This window comes from Numida meleagris, chromosome Z, assembly GCF_002078875.1.
Source record: "Numida meleagris isolate 19003 breed g44 Domestic line chromosome Z, NumMel1.0, whole genome shotgun sequence".
In the NCBI taxonomy this organism is placed as follows: Eukaryota; Metazoa; Chordata; class Aves; order Galliformes; family Numididae; genus Numida; species Numida meleagris.
Window position 1 is genome coordinate 52,946,991 of NC_034438.1, and position 11,847 is coordinate 52,958,837.

The window sequence follows — 11,847 nt, forward strand, 5'->3', positions numbered from 1 at the left end:
AGACGGCTAGGGAGCACAGACTGCAGATGAGACAAGCAGCAAGGGAAAACGGCATGTCTAACGACCTGCCAACAGTTTTATCTTTCCCTCTGAATGGAAAACAGAAACAGAACAGTGAAAAGTCCTCTGGGGTATGTAGTTCTTCTCTTCTGAGACAGGTATACCCGGAACTATCAACAATCCACAGAACTTAACATTAACATTAACTCTTTAACTCCCAATGCACTACATGATGTTATGATGTGGAATACCAATAACAAAAAATCATGAAACCATGACACACAAGTTCCACTTTGTTGGAATGCTGCTTCAAGCAAGTAACTAATATGGCTTTAATACATGGCAGCTTTTCAAACTGAAGAAATGGAGGTCTGCAGCCTGTATTACTACCTTTTCCACTAAGGAATGATTCTTTCTTCATGGTGAAACTTTTAGACTTTGATCAAGCAGTGTCAATAATGCATTCCTTGTGTCATCACAGTTCTCTCCCGTGGCCTTACTCTTTTAATCACGCTTCTTGCTCAAAGGAAGCTTAATAAATCATGCTACAGAACATGCTTGTTTCCTGTTTTTTCCACAGAACCACCTACCCGGTTTACTCTCAACTGTTCAGTCTCCTATGCAAAACAAGCAACAAAAACATTCTAAAGTTGTGAAAAGCACAAAGAGGAAACAGAAGTATATTGCTTTCAATTTAGATATCTAAGAAAAAGAGGGAGATCTTACAGAGAATCTCCTTCCCCGTCTCTCATCTATTCTAATTTTCTTCGGCTTTTTCTTCCTGCACATGGGAAGCTGACCACAACCATCTGAGATTTCCTTCTACAAGCAGCACAGCTGGACAAGCTCTTTCCCCCGTGATGTGCCAGCTTACTTGCCTTATTTACAAAATGCTGTCGTATTAAGGAAATGCCATATTTAAAACACTGGTATTAATATTATCCATATCAAAGAATCTTAAAGACTTGAATGCGCAAAAAGTGAAAGTCACAGTCGTGCCCTCCACAGAAGGAAGAAAAATACATGTCTCTTTTCAAAGTGTTTCTTTCTAAACTGAGGGACAAGCACAAGTAAAACAATGACTTCACCTTCTCACTACGGCATCCGGAAGAAAGAAAGAAAGAAGGCTACCTGGACATTTAGCCTTAGTGAATTACAACTTTGTAATTTAAGAGAAGTTATTTTGTTTCTTCCAGTAACTCCATCCACACAGTTCGAAAAGCAATTTTCTGGAGCTTCTCTCAGCTATCTCATACAAGAATCCACACTAAGATGTCAGTGTGCTTTGTGAGATGTAAAGTAGCCAGGCACCCCACAAGCTGCTCATTAGGCTATTAACATAAACAGTGAAAGCTCCATCTTCTTTTGACTATTCATTAGAGGATATAAAGTCTTGATTCTTTTGCTAAAGAACATCACATGCATTGAAACTCTAATTCCATCATCTACGTTCAGCCTTTGTTACGTATTCATCAGCCCAAAGAACATCTTGCTAAAGCAGTACCACAAGCTTCACACATAGCACAATTAACATATATTACCAGGCAGTACTTTTCTCACTATGCATTGAAAGACAAGTGTTGCTTGTTACATGCCATCAACTCCTCTCACTGACAAGTGCAATTTATTTTGTGTGAAATTGTTTAAATTAAATGAAGATACCACAGTTCAAATACAGTCAACAACTTAGTCTGCACTTCATAGAACAGCAGTTATATACTCAAGAATAATGAGAAAACCATTAAAATATTCAGGTGTAATCAGTCTGCAGTTGAATTAGCTATTAACAAAAACTAATTTTAAACAGCAATTATGGCATAAAACATTTTTCCTGATACACTTATCTTCAACGTGGTAACTCAAACTATTTTAAAAAAAAGATATTGAAAACACTGATAGAAGACTACTTTGTACACAGTTTATCTCACTTAGCTTATCAGAAGAAAAACACTCTAATTTATTTAAAGATTAGATTTATTTAAAGATTTTCCCCTGACTGTGATCTCTGTTCCAGAAAATTTCAAGCTGAAAAAGAACACTGATAATTTATTATTTAACCCATAAAACCTGACAGCAGTTCTCAAGTTAAGATTTCGCTGGTAACGAAATATTTGTAGGAAGATTTTATTATGCATCAAGAGGCAACAGGAATAACTACTGAACTTGTCAATGGATCTTCAACACACTACGAAAGCTCTCAGAAGCACTGCCTAATCTAATCAAACACTAATATAAAACTTGCAGAAGTTTACCTTTACAAACTTAGAAGACATTGAAAAATATCAGCTTATGTTTAATGGATCAACTCAAGCTTCTGTTTACTGCTACACAGCAACTTTAAGTTCTCTATACTTAATATAATTTTACTTCATCAACAAAAGATATGAAATAACTTATGAACTCTTGTAACTGTTTCTGCTACCCCACTGCTCCCACCACAAACTGCTTTTACAAAACATATTCACTAGAAACACTGAAGGAATATGATATTTAAAGAGTGCATAATTTTTAGGTACATAAGTAGTTTTGTCAATATCTTACATTAACTATTAAATTGTCATCCTGTATTTTATATATATGCTTTAAAAAGTAAAGGTGCTTTATTACACAGTCATTCTGTGCACAGCAAACAGGCCTCTCCCTCTTCAGTTATACTGAATAATACCAATACAATCCTGAAGCTATTACATCTGTCACAGAAAAAAAAAATCTTGTTTTTCTTATGACAGCGTATGTGATGGAACATGCTACTCTCATTTAATTTGCCCTCTCCTTGTAGTCACATTCCTAGACAGAATAAAGGAATGAGACCAAAACAAGTTTCTATAATTCACTGATGGTCTGACATTGACAGTTTCTCAATTAATATTTTGACAGCTCAGTGGCCAGGTTTTATTCCTCCTACAGTATAGGTGGAGATAATGAATTTTCCCTATTCATCACCATCGAACAACACCATTAGCAGGTAAATAAGCATAAGGCTTACTGTAAGTGATTCTTTGTCCAAGACACCCAGCATTTAGAAAACAAACTTGCAGGGTTACTACACAAATATGCCAAATTTCAGGACTGAGAATTAAGACAATGATTTCTGAGGACTACTGTTCAGCCTGCTCTGGTCACCTGTTCCCCATCACTCTTACAAGGTCAAATATGCAGGTGTATCGATTGCTGAATCAGCCACAACAGCCTCAGTTCCTCAGCTATCTGGTACAGAACGATACAGGAATCCAGGCATTCCTAAACAAAGGGGAAGGACACTTAACACCGTAAAACTCAAAGATAACAGAAAGTGTCAGAAGAGCTCTGTCACATGTAATTGGACTATATGCATCCAGATTGCCTGGTAAGAACAGATGTTCATGTGGTGATGGAAACAAGAACAAAATAGCAAGACTGATGAGTGATGCGTGGGCATACGAAAGACTGCCCACATGAAAAGCATGTAAGATAGTTACATTGACTAATATGGTACAACTAGTTGTGTAATCAATATTTAGTTAAGTAGAATTTTATGGCAGCATGAGCTTGAACTGGAAGACCCCAAAGAACCATGACAAGCACTGAAGCCAGCACCACGTGAAGGGCAAGTAGGAGTACACGTAAAGGCACTGACTCATTTCCTCTAAAATGTCTTAGCTGCAATTAACTATTGAAATGTCAAAGGAGAAAACAGAGGAGGCTAGCCAGTTCCTTCAAGTTAGTTTACTATTATAAGCAAACATCTGATCTGACCTGACAGATGCCATGAAGGAAAACACTGAGGAAGAAACAGAATAGTCAAAAGGTGATTCTGAGCAAGAGGATCCATAAATATCAAGGAATCAGTAGTGGAATTAAAAAAAATAGCAACTCAAGTACACAGTGTGGAGCTAGTAACAGAGATGGAAATTAATAATGTATTATAATTAATAATCTTAATACAGATTGTGAAATAAATAACCAATCTGCTACTTATCTAAGGATAGAAGAAAGTCTGCTCTGGATCATTTTAAAAGGGAGGATGACAAAGATACTGATTGACCTACCTCCCTCAAGATGAAGACCATGGTTTGGGAGAAGTAAGAGCTAGTGAAGATTCCAAATCTAGTCACAGAAGCAGCCTGGGCAATGTCACAGGGGACACTGAGTTTGAGCAGAAGATTAACAGGCTCATAGGTGCAAAGCAGAAACTTAACTGTTAACAAATCTTGCTGCTATGGTACAGAATGAAGATCCAGAACCTCAAGCACCAACTGCAAATGCATGTAATATGGGTGGCTTGTTTCTGGGTGAGATGGAAGAGACAAAGCAACAACTGCTGTCTGAGCTAGTACTACCAAGGTGCAAAAAGATTAAGGACAGAATAAAAAAGCAAGATAAGTTTTCTAAATCTTCTGGCCTAGAGAAGGCTCCGTGGAGACCTCATTGTGGCTTTCCAGTAGTTAAAAGGAGATTACATGTAAGGAGTCTTTTTATTCAGGCAGATAATGATAGGACAAGATGAAATGGCTTTCAACTAAAAAGTGGGAAGATTTAAGTTAGATGTTAGGAGGAAATTCTTTACTCAGAGGGCAGTGAGGCACAGGCTGCCCGGAGAAGCTGTGGTGTGCCATCCCTGGTGGCACTCAAGGCCAGGTTGGATGGGGCCCTGGCAGCAGGATCTGCTGGGTGGTGTTTACATTCACAGCAGGAGTTCAGTAATGGGTAGGACTTAAGGTCCCCCCTTCCAACTCAAGCCATTCTGTGACTCTATGAACTACTCCAAGAGCACTCAGTCCATCCTGTGAAACAGTTAACCTGTTCCTGCACTTGGAGGTAGTAGTACCAGTGAGAGACCACCACCCTGTCCCCACAGTTTATTTTCAATGTCCTTCTGTACATACCATGAGCTCAGTCCTACTCTTACTGTGGTATTTCTGCAGAACAAAGATGGAAACGCACTTACATGAACTGTACAACTAGTGTCTTGGTTTACAATGTGGGCACACATATACTTACACCAATGCAGACAGGCAGCACAGAGCTGGAAAGAGCTGCAAGGTGCAAAAACAGCCAAACTAACCCCTGCCGTATCGTACTCTGTAATGCTAACCCACAGACTGCACTCACATCAACTAAAAACAAAGGAAATGTTACCGCCTTACAGAAAAGGTCAACTCCATGCGTTTCCTATTCAGATAAATTTTACCACAGATTTGAAATGTAAATCCAGAAAGCACTACTTGATTTTTTCCTATGGAATCTGCTATGAAAACTCATTTAAAAGAAAAATATTTTCAATTTGTTTAGCACTGAAGGGGCTACTCTCAAGCCACAGGTATGCATTTACGAGAAATCATCAAGCACAAGGCTCAGGACTAGATGAAAAGTTCAATTTCAGCAAAAAATCATACTAAATCTAACACACAAACATTCCCAATCCAACTCTAAAAACAGCAGAAGAGACTGGAACATTCAGACCACCAAACATAAGTTTCCTAATGAAAAATCTTTGAGTTTTTTTGCGCGCAATGAGGTTATTCTTCTTTGTTTTTGCATTGGTTTTTGCTTTGGTTGTTTGGTTGTTGTTTTTGAGAAACTGATTAACAAAGCAAGTCTCTTGCAACATCTGTTCGATAAGTCGTCCCCAAAAGATTTTCAAGTGTCAGCACAGGTTCACTATTGCAACCTGCAGTTGTATGAATACTGAATATACCAAAAGACTGTTTTATCACAGCTATGGTGGGTAGGAAACCTTACCTCTTAGCATACACAAGCTGTTAGGAGTGGTTTCAGTCAGTGAAAGGGAAAGCAAAACCTGTAATACCACAGCAAACAAGGAACACTAGAAACTGTGGTGACAAGTATCATGTTATGAGGGTTAGACTTAAAGCACATCTCTGTTTGCTTGAAATCATTTAAATGGCATTTCTACTCTGACATTTTAGAAGGCCTGTGAACAGCAAGCAGCTGCTCAAGTATGAAAAACTTGCTTCAGAACCAAGAACTAAACATTTCTCTTGACAGTAGCTGCCTGGCCAGCTTTTCCTTTGTTGTACTCCGGAAATTGGTGCAATTAGTCCATGCTGGAACATCAGGTTATTAGCAGCAACAGCCAGTTAGTTCAGTGCTCACTCTGAAGTGACATATTATTGATTGCTTACATTGCACTCATAATTTTGACAGTATGTTTTCTAAAGAAGCTGCAAATAAAGGCTGATGGCAGAATAAGGCTAACGTTTATGTTTTACATGCTGCTCACCATCTAAGACCTCCTTCTTTCAGATAAGTCTGTGAGGTTTTGCCTGAGATCACATTCCAGAAGTGACTGAGTGTTAAAGCAATACTTGCTTTGCCTTCTAGGAAAATAAAACAGGGGTGAAAGCCAATGCCCTGTTTTATGCAGCAAGTTTTTTCTGAGTTTAACTACAGAAACTAATCTTAAAGAAGCAAAGTTTTCTCCCAGCCTGGTCACTATGAGATTCCAAGAAAACTAAGCTGGAATAAATAGTGTATCTATCTATAAAATTACTTCAATGCGAGAGAATGTCAAGAGATAGCTACAGACAGTAATTTCAACAATTAAAAGAAGCTCTGAATAGAGCTTTGGGATGTTAGCCTAAAAAAAATGCAACATATTGTGCAAAGTTCATGAATTATGTGAACGTATAAATAATAACTAGTTCTCTTTTTCGTCTTAAGACAAGCCTCCAGCATTTCTTCTGCTTGAAGATAGAAGAATTCCTCTGAATATAAGCACATGATCCTAATTTCTACTAAAATCTAATTAGCTCAGACACACCAAACACTGCACCTATTTCAAAACAGGCTACCAAGCAGTGTGCTATAACATCTATCCAAAAATGCAATGACAGTGAAAATTGCCCCAAAGAAGCCCAGTGCAAGGTAGTTAGGTCTGGAGACTTTCCTATAGTTCTACTCCCTTCTTGTTGATAGAAGCTTGAGATAAGTTGAGACATCTGCATTCAAGGAAATTCCAAGCCTTCCACTTTCAATTGCAGAAATTCTTTCTTTTAAAAGTTACATGTTTTCATTTCCTCCCTGACTGCAGAGCCCTAAGTGATGCATCCTGTATTCTGTTTAGCAAAGACTACTGTAACCTCACATTAAACACTTAAATCACACACTGGTCTTTGAGGCCAGTCAGCTGGACAGAAATCACCAACGCAGTTTTACAGGCACAAAATTACTGAATCATTAAGATTAGAAAAGACCTCCAAGATGATCTAGTCCAGCTGTCCCCTTACCACCAATGCTGGTCACCACAGCATATCCCTAAGTATCACATCTGCGTGATTTTTGAACACCTCCACAGATAGTGAGTCCGCTGCCTCGCTGGGCAGCCCGTTCAACTGCATCACCTCTCTTTCTGAGAATAAATTTCTCCAGTATCCAACCTGAACCTCCCTGGTGGAAGAGACCTTATCACTAGAGAGCGATGAGGTCTCCCATAAGCCTCCTCCTCCTCCCCAGACTGAACAATCCCAGGTCCCTTGGCTGCTCCTCATAAGACTTGTGTTTGATATAGGATGCTGCTCATCTGAAAAGCCTTTTTTTTTAGTATGTTAAATTTGCTTAATATGTTGGCATTTATGTAACATTGTAAGTTCTTTCAAAAAACGCTCAAGTGTTAAGAGGTACTGGTCTTCTTGCCCGGGAGAAATCAGTTGTGCCGCTGAGCGTATGCATACACTGAGTGTGGAGCTGCGTCAGGGGACAGTCAGTGGGGGTCGGGGAAAGGGTCTGCACCAGGGGGCGGTGGGCACGGAACAGGCTGCCCAGGGCAGTGGGCACGGCCCCGAGCTGCTGCAGCTCAGGGAGCGTTTGGACACCGCTCTCAGACACACGGTTTGTGTTTTGGGTGGTGCTGTGTGGAGCCGGGAGCTGAACGCGATGATCTCTCTGCGTCCTTTCCACCTCGAGTTCTGCACTTTAACTCCTGTCCCGTGACAAGGCGCTTCCGCAGGCCCCGTTGGCTCCACAGGGACACGAGGAAACGCTGGAGGCACCGGCAGCCCCCGCCCGCAGCCAGCCCGGGCCGAGCACCGCCCGCTCGAGGCAGGCCCCTCAGCTGTGGGCAGCGGCCCGCGGGAAGGCCTCCCGCAGCGCAGCGCGGCCCCGCCCGGCCGCCGCCATCGCGCCCCGCGCTTACCCTCCGCGATGACCCGCCTGATGCGCAGCTTCATCTCGCCCATCTCCACCGTCTGCCCCACGAAGTCGTTCTGGTCGCGGCTGGCGGCCCCCAGGGTGCCGGGGCCCGCCAGGAAGTCCAGGGCGGACTGCAGGAGCGACATGGCTCCGCCTGGCTCCGGCCCGCGCTGCCCGGCGGCACCGGGGGAGACGCAGAAGGAAAGAGAGCGGTGGGTGCGGGCCGACTTTACCGAGCTACCGACCGAAGACTACCTGCTCAGCCACCGTACCCTCCGACCCGGTCTGTTTCCGGGAACGATACGTCACATATGACCTCACGCCGCCGCCCCCTTCCTGCCGGCCCTCGGCCCGGCGCGCCGCGGTCGGACACGCCCCCTCCCGGGAAGCCACGCCCCCCCGGGCGGAGCTCACTTTGCCGCCCGGCCAGCAGCGTTGGGTTGGTGGTGGAGTAGCGGTTACGGTGCGTTCCTGCTGTGAGGCCGCTTGTTAGGAGGAAGAGCGCTAGAAGCCAGAATCCCTCTTCCAAAAGTCGTGCCCTCACTTCCTGTCTGCTGCCTTCAGTAGCCATCGCTGACACAGTCACAGTCGCCAACGAATTCCTAGAGGGTTCAGATGGCCACGCTGGTTCTCTCCTGCACTGATGATGAGTTATTAAAGCGGTGTTTCTCAGTCAGCCTCCACAAACTGAGAACTCACTGTTCTTTGCACAAGAACCATAGAACCACAGAACATCCCAAGTTGGAAGGAACCCACAACGATCACTGTTTCCAACTCCTGGCCCCACACTGCACCACTCTAAACTCAAGCCCAATGTCTGAGAGCAGCCTCCAAACACTCCTTGAGCTGCCTGAGCTCGGGGCTGTGCCCACAGCCCGGGGCCGCCCATTCCATGCCTGCCGCCCTCTGGCGCAGACCCCTTCCCCAACCCTGACCTGACCCTCCCCTGATGCAGCTCCTTGCCATTAATTTGCACTAATGGGTAAATGACAGCTGCATGGGTGTAATTTTGTGCTTCCCTCACTGAGTTGTAACTCCTCAGCAGTCAAGAAGTGTCGTCTTAAAGGCTAGTAGATGTGCACTGAGTTTGCAATGTTTTTTATCTTTTACCAAAGAAAAAATAATGTTATTAAAGTTGGATTATATGGAGAACTTCCTTCTGTTTGGAACAGAAGTCAGATGCTGTTTTTTTAGTCTCCCTTTAGGAAAACAACATCTTTTACTGTTGTAAATCATACTACCATTACCACTTTGAGAACAGCAGATTCTGTATTCACATCAGGAGCATCCTACCTTCAGTTTCCTTTTGTTTCTGACCTCTCCAGATTTGTTTTTCAGGCAAAGGCTGGAATTATTTGGGACCAACAAACAAGGTTAGATAGGCTTGCTACACCATGCTGTTCAACTCATTTTCCCCTTGCCTTAACATTAACCTCCATGTTCCTCTTTGAAGAATCATTCACACAGGGCCACAACTGGAAAAGGAACAGAATTTTTGTAAGGAACTGGAGATTCAATTCTTCTGCACTTGAAGTTTTGGATTATGTTAGCACCTTTCTTATTCCCAAAGGAAGAACAGCATCGGAGAGGGAATACAAAACAACTAAAATTCAGACTTCAGCTTAAATGAAAACCAAGACTTCTTCCTTATCTTCAGTAACAGACTGAATGACCCAGTCTACAGTGACCTCCTTTCTATTTTCTTTTTTTGCCAACTCTCTAAGAGTTCCTGATGGATTCACTACTAAGCACCACGAAAGCACTAAAGATATGGCACAAAGGCTTGAAGAAACCACTGAGCATGACAAGACAACAGATGTATTTCTCTCAGCAGCAGTACAGGCTTATGCCTGCTTGAAATGCCCCTACAATCTTGCCTAAGTCTTGGTTCCCTGTCAGTATGTATGTACATTTTTGAAGTATAAAAAAAATAGCAAAGAAAATTCAATCAAATTGATTTAAAACCTTCATTTTGTACTCCATCATCTCAGAAAGTAATTTGATTTGACTGCTGAGAAAGGATCTTGCACAAGGACTAAACAATCCAAAATTTCAGTGAAAAAATTGCATGCAAATAGGCACTAAATGTGACATCTAATCCTAAAAGCTCTGCCCAAAGATTTGTACAATTCCTCTCATTCCTTCAAATTGCTCTAGTAATACAGTGATAGATTACAGTGGGAGTTTGTTATAAGAAAGTTTGCAGAAGAGTAACCATGTTGCAGATGAAAGAATTATAAGAAAAAAAATTGTAGGTTAATAAGCAAGAATGCTATGTTTGGAAAAGCCGAGATAGATTTAAACACCCTCAGCTACTACAGATATGCTAGGAGAGGTTTGATGTAGATACAGTTTTCCTCGACAAAAGTTGGAAAGAATGCCAGCGTAATATCTTACTTCCCATCTTCGTAAATATTCACCCGAGTGGTCAAGCAGACCACTAAGTAGGATAGAGTTTGAAGTATGTGCAGCTGTTTGAAGGTCTCTGCAGTAGTGAAGTTGAGCTTTTTTATTTATTTATTTATATTTATTTTTATTGTTTTTATTTATTTATTGCTGCGAAAAAGAAAATGTACAATACTCTGATTTTAACAGTACTTAGCCAAAAAGATTAACATGTTCTTTGTTATTTACACGTCTTGAAAGTCTTGTAGATGTTTTCTTTAAAGTTGCTAAAGGTAGTAAGGCCTATCTGTTTTTATGTTGCCATCCTGAAAAGTGGAAGAAAACAAGGTTGTGCTGCTTTTTGGTAACTTGCATCCCAGTTTTGACAAACAGAACGGACTGCTGCAGGATTGCTGAGATCCTGATGAAAAGGTTATCCTCTGGTCTGCCCATTTTAACTCTCATCTAGTCCCCTTCCTTCTACAGCCTCACCCAGAATAAGCCAATAGTACTTAGAGCAAAAATCTTGGGTGGGGAAGGCAGTAAAGAAGAGATTTCCTTTTGTATCATAAGGTCAAGGCAGTGGAGATCTATAAATTGAGGTATTATTAAATGATGAGTTCATTCTATTTACTAGCACTTCGTAATGATATGCACTTTTATTTCCATATCAGTGATTGCTTTCAGTTCATTAGACATTACATGAATAAAAGAGTAATGAATTAGCATCCCATTTTGCATCTTTCTGTAGCATTTAAGATAAATACAGCTAGCAAAATGAGATATATAATGTCTGCATGGCTCTAGATAAGATTTATTAGGCTCAGCACAGCTGAAAATCAGTCTTAGAAGGAAGACTAAATACACCTCCAGCGTTTTTATTTTTTGATGCAGCTGCTCTTGTGATATACTCTGAAAGCATGAGTCATTAAGCTAATTCTGACACAAAGCAAACAGAACAGGTTTTGACCTTTCTTAGTATTAATGTCTTCATTTTGCCTGCAGAGACACTTCATCTCTTCCGAGACCAAAAAGATATGCACTTTCATAGCTGAGTTGGCGCTTCTGTTTCATTCTCTAATTGGCTTGCCTAAGTTTCACTGAAACCATGCCCTTGTGAAAGCTTTAGATTTAATTCTGCCTCAGGGACCCCCATGAGAGCCATTAGATTTTGCAAGTGCGCATCTAAATTCATTATTTGATTTCTGTTTTTCCTAGAATGGCAACTAACACCTCTACACGTTATACTGTATGTTATACACAAATAATTTCATTATAATATGTGTTTTTCATTCATGTAACTTTATTAGCTGAATATCCATGCAGCCTGCT

At 41.3% G+C, this 11,847-nt stretch overlaps 1 protein-coding gene across 2 annotated transcripts in view; it reads right to left on the reverse strand.

The window, feature by feature from the left end:
* Positions 1 to 8,453, reverse strand: part of GAK (cyclin G associated kinase) — a 73,479-nt gene extending 65,026 nt beyond the window's left edge. Inside the window, exon 1 of one of the 2 annotated variants that reach the window (XM_021379759.1) lies at positions 8,135 to 8,453. In XM_021379759.1, coding sequence (XP_021235434.1) covers positions 8,135 to 8,276 — 142 coding nt within the window. In that variant the 5' untranslated portion in view covers positions 8,277 to 8,453. The remainder of the gene's footprint in view (positions 1 to 8,134) is intronic. The other variant, XM_021379760.1, reaches the window with a different exon arrangement.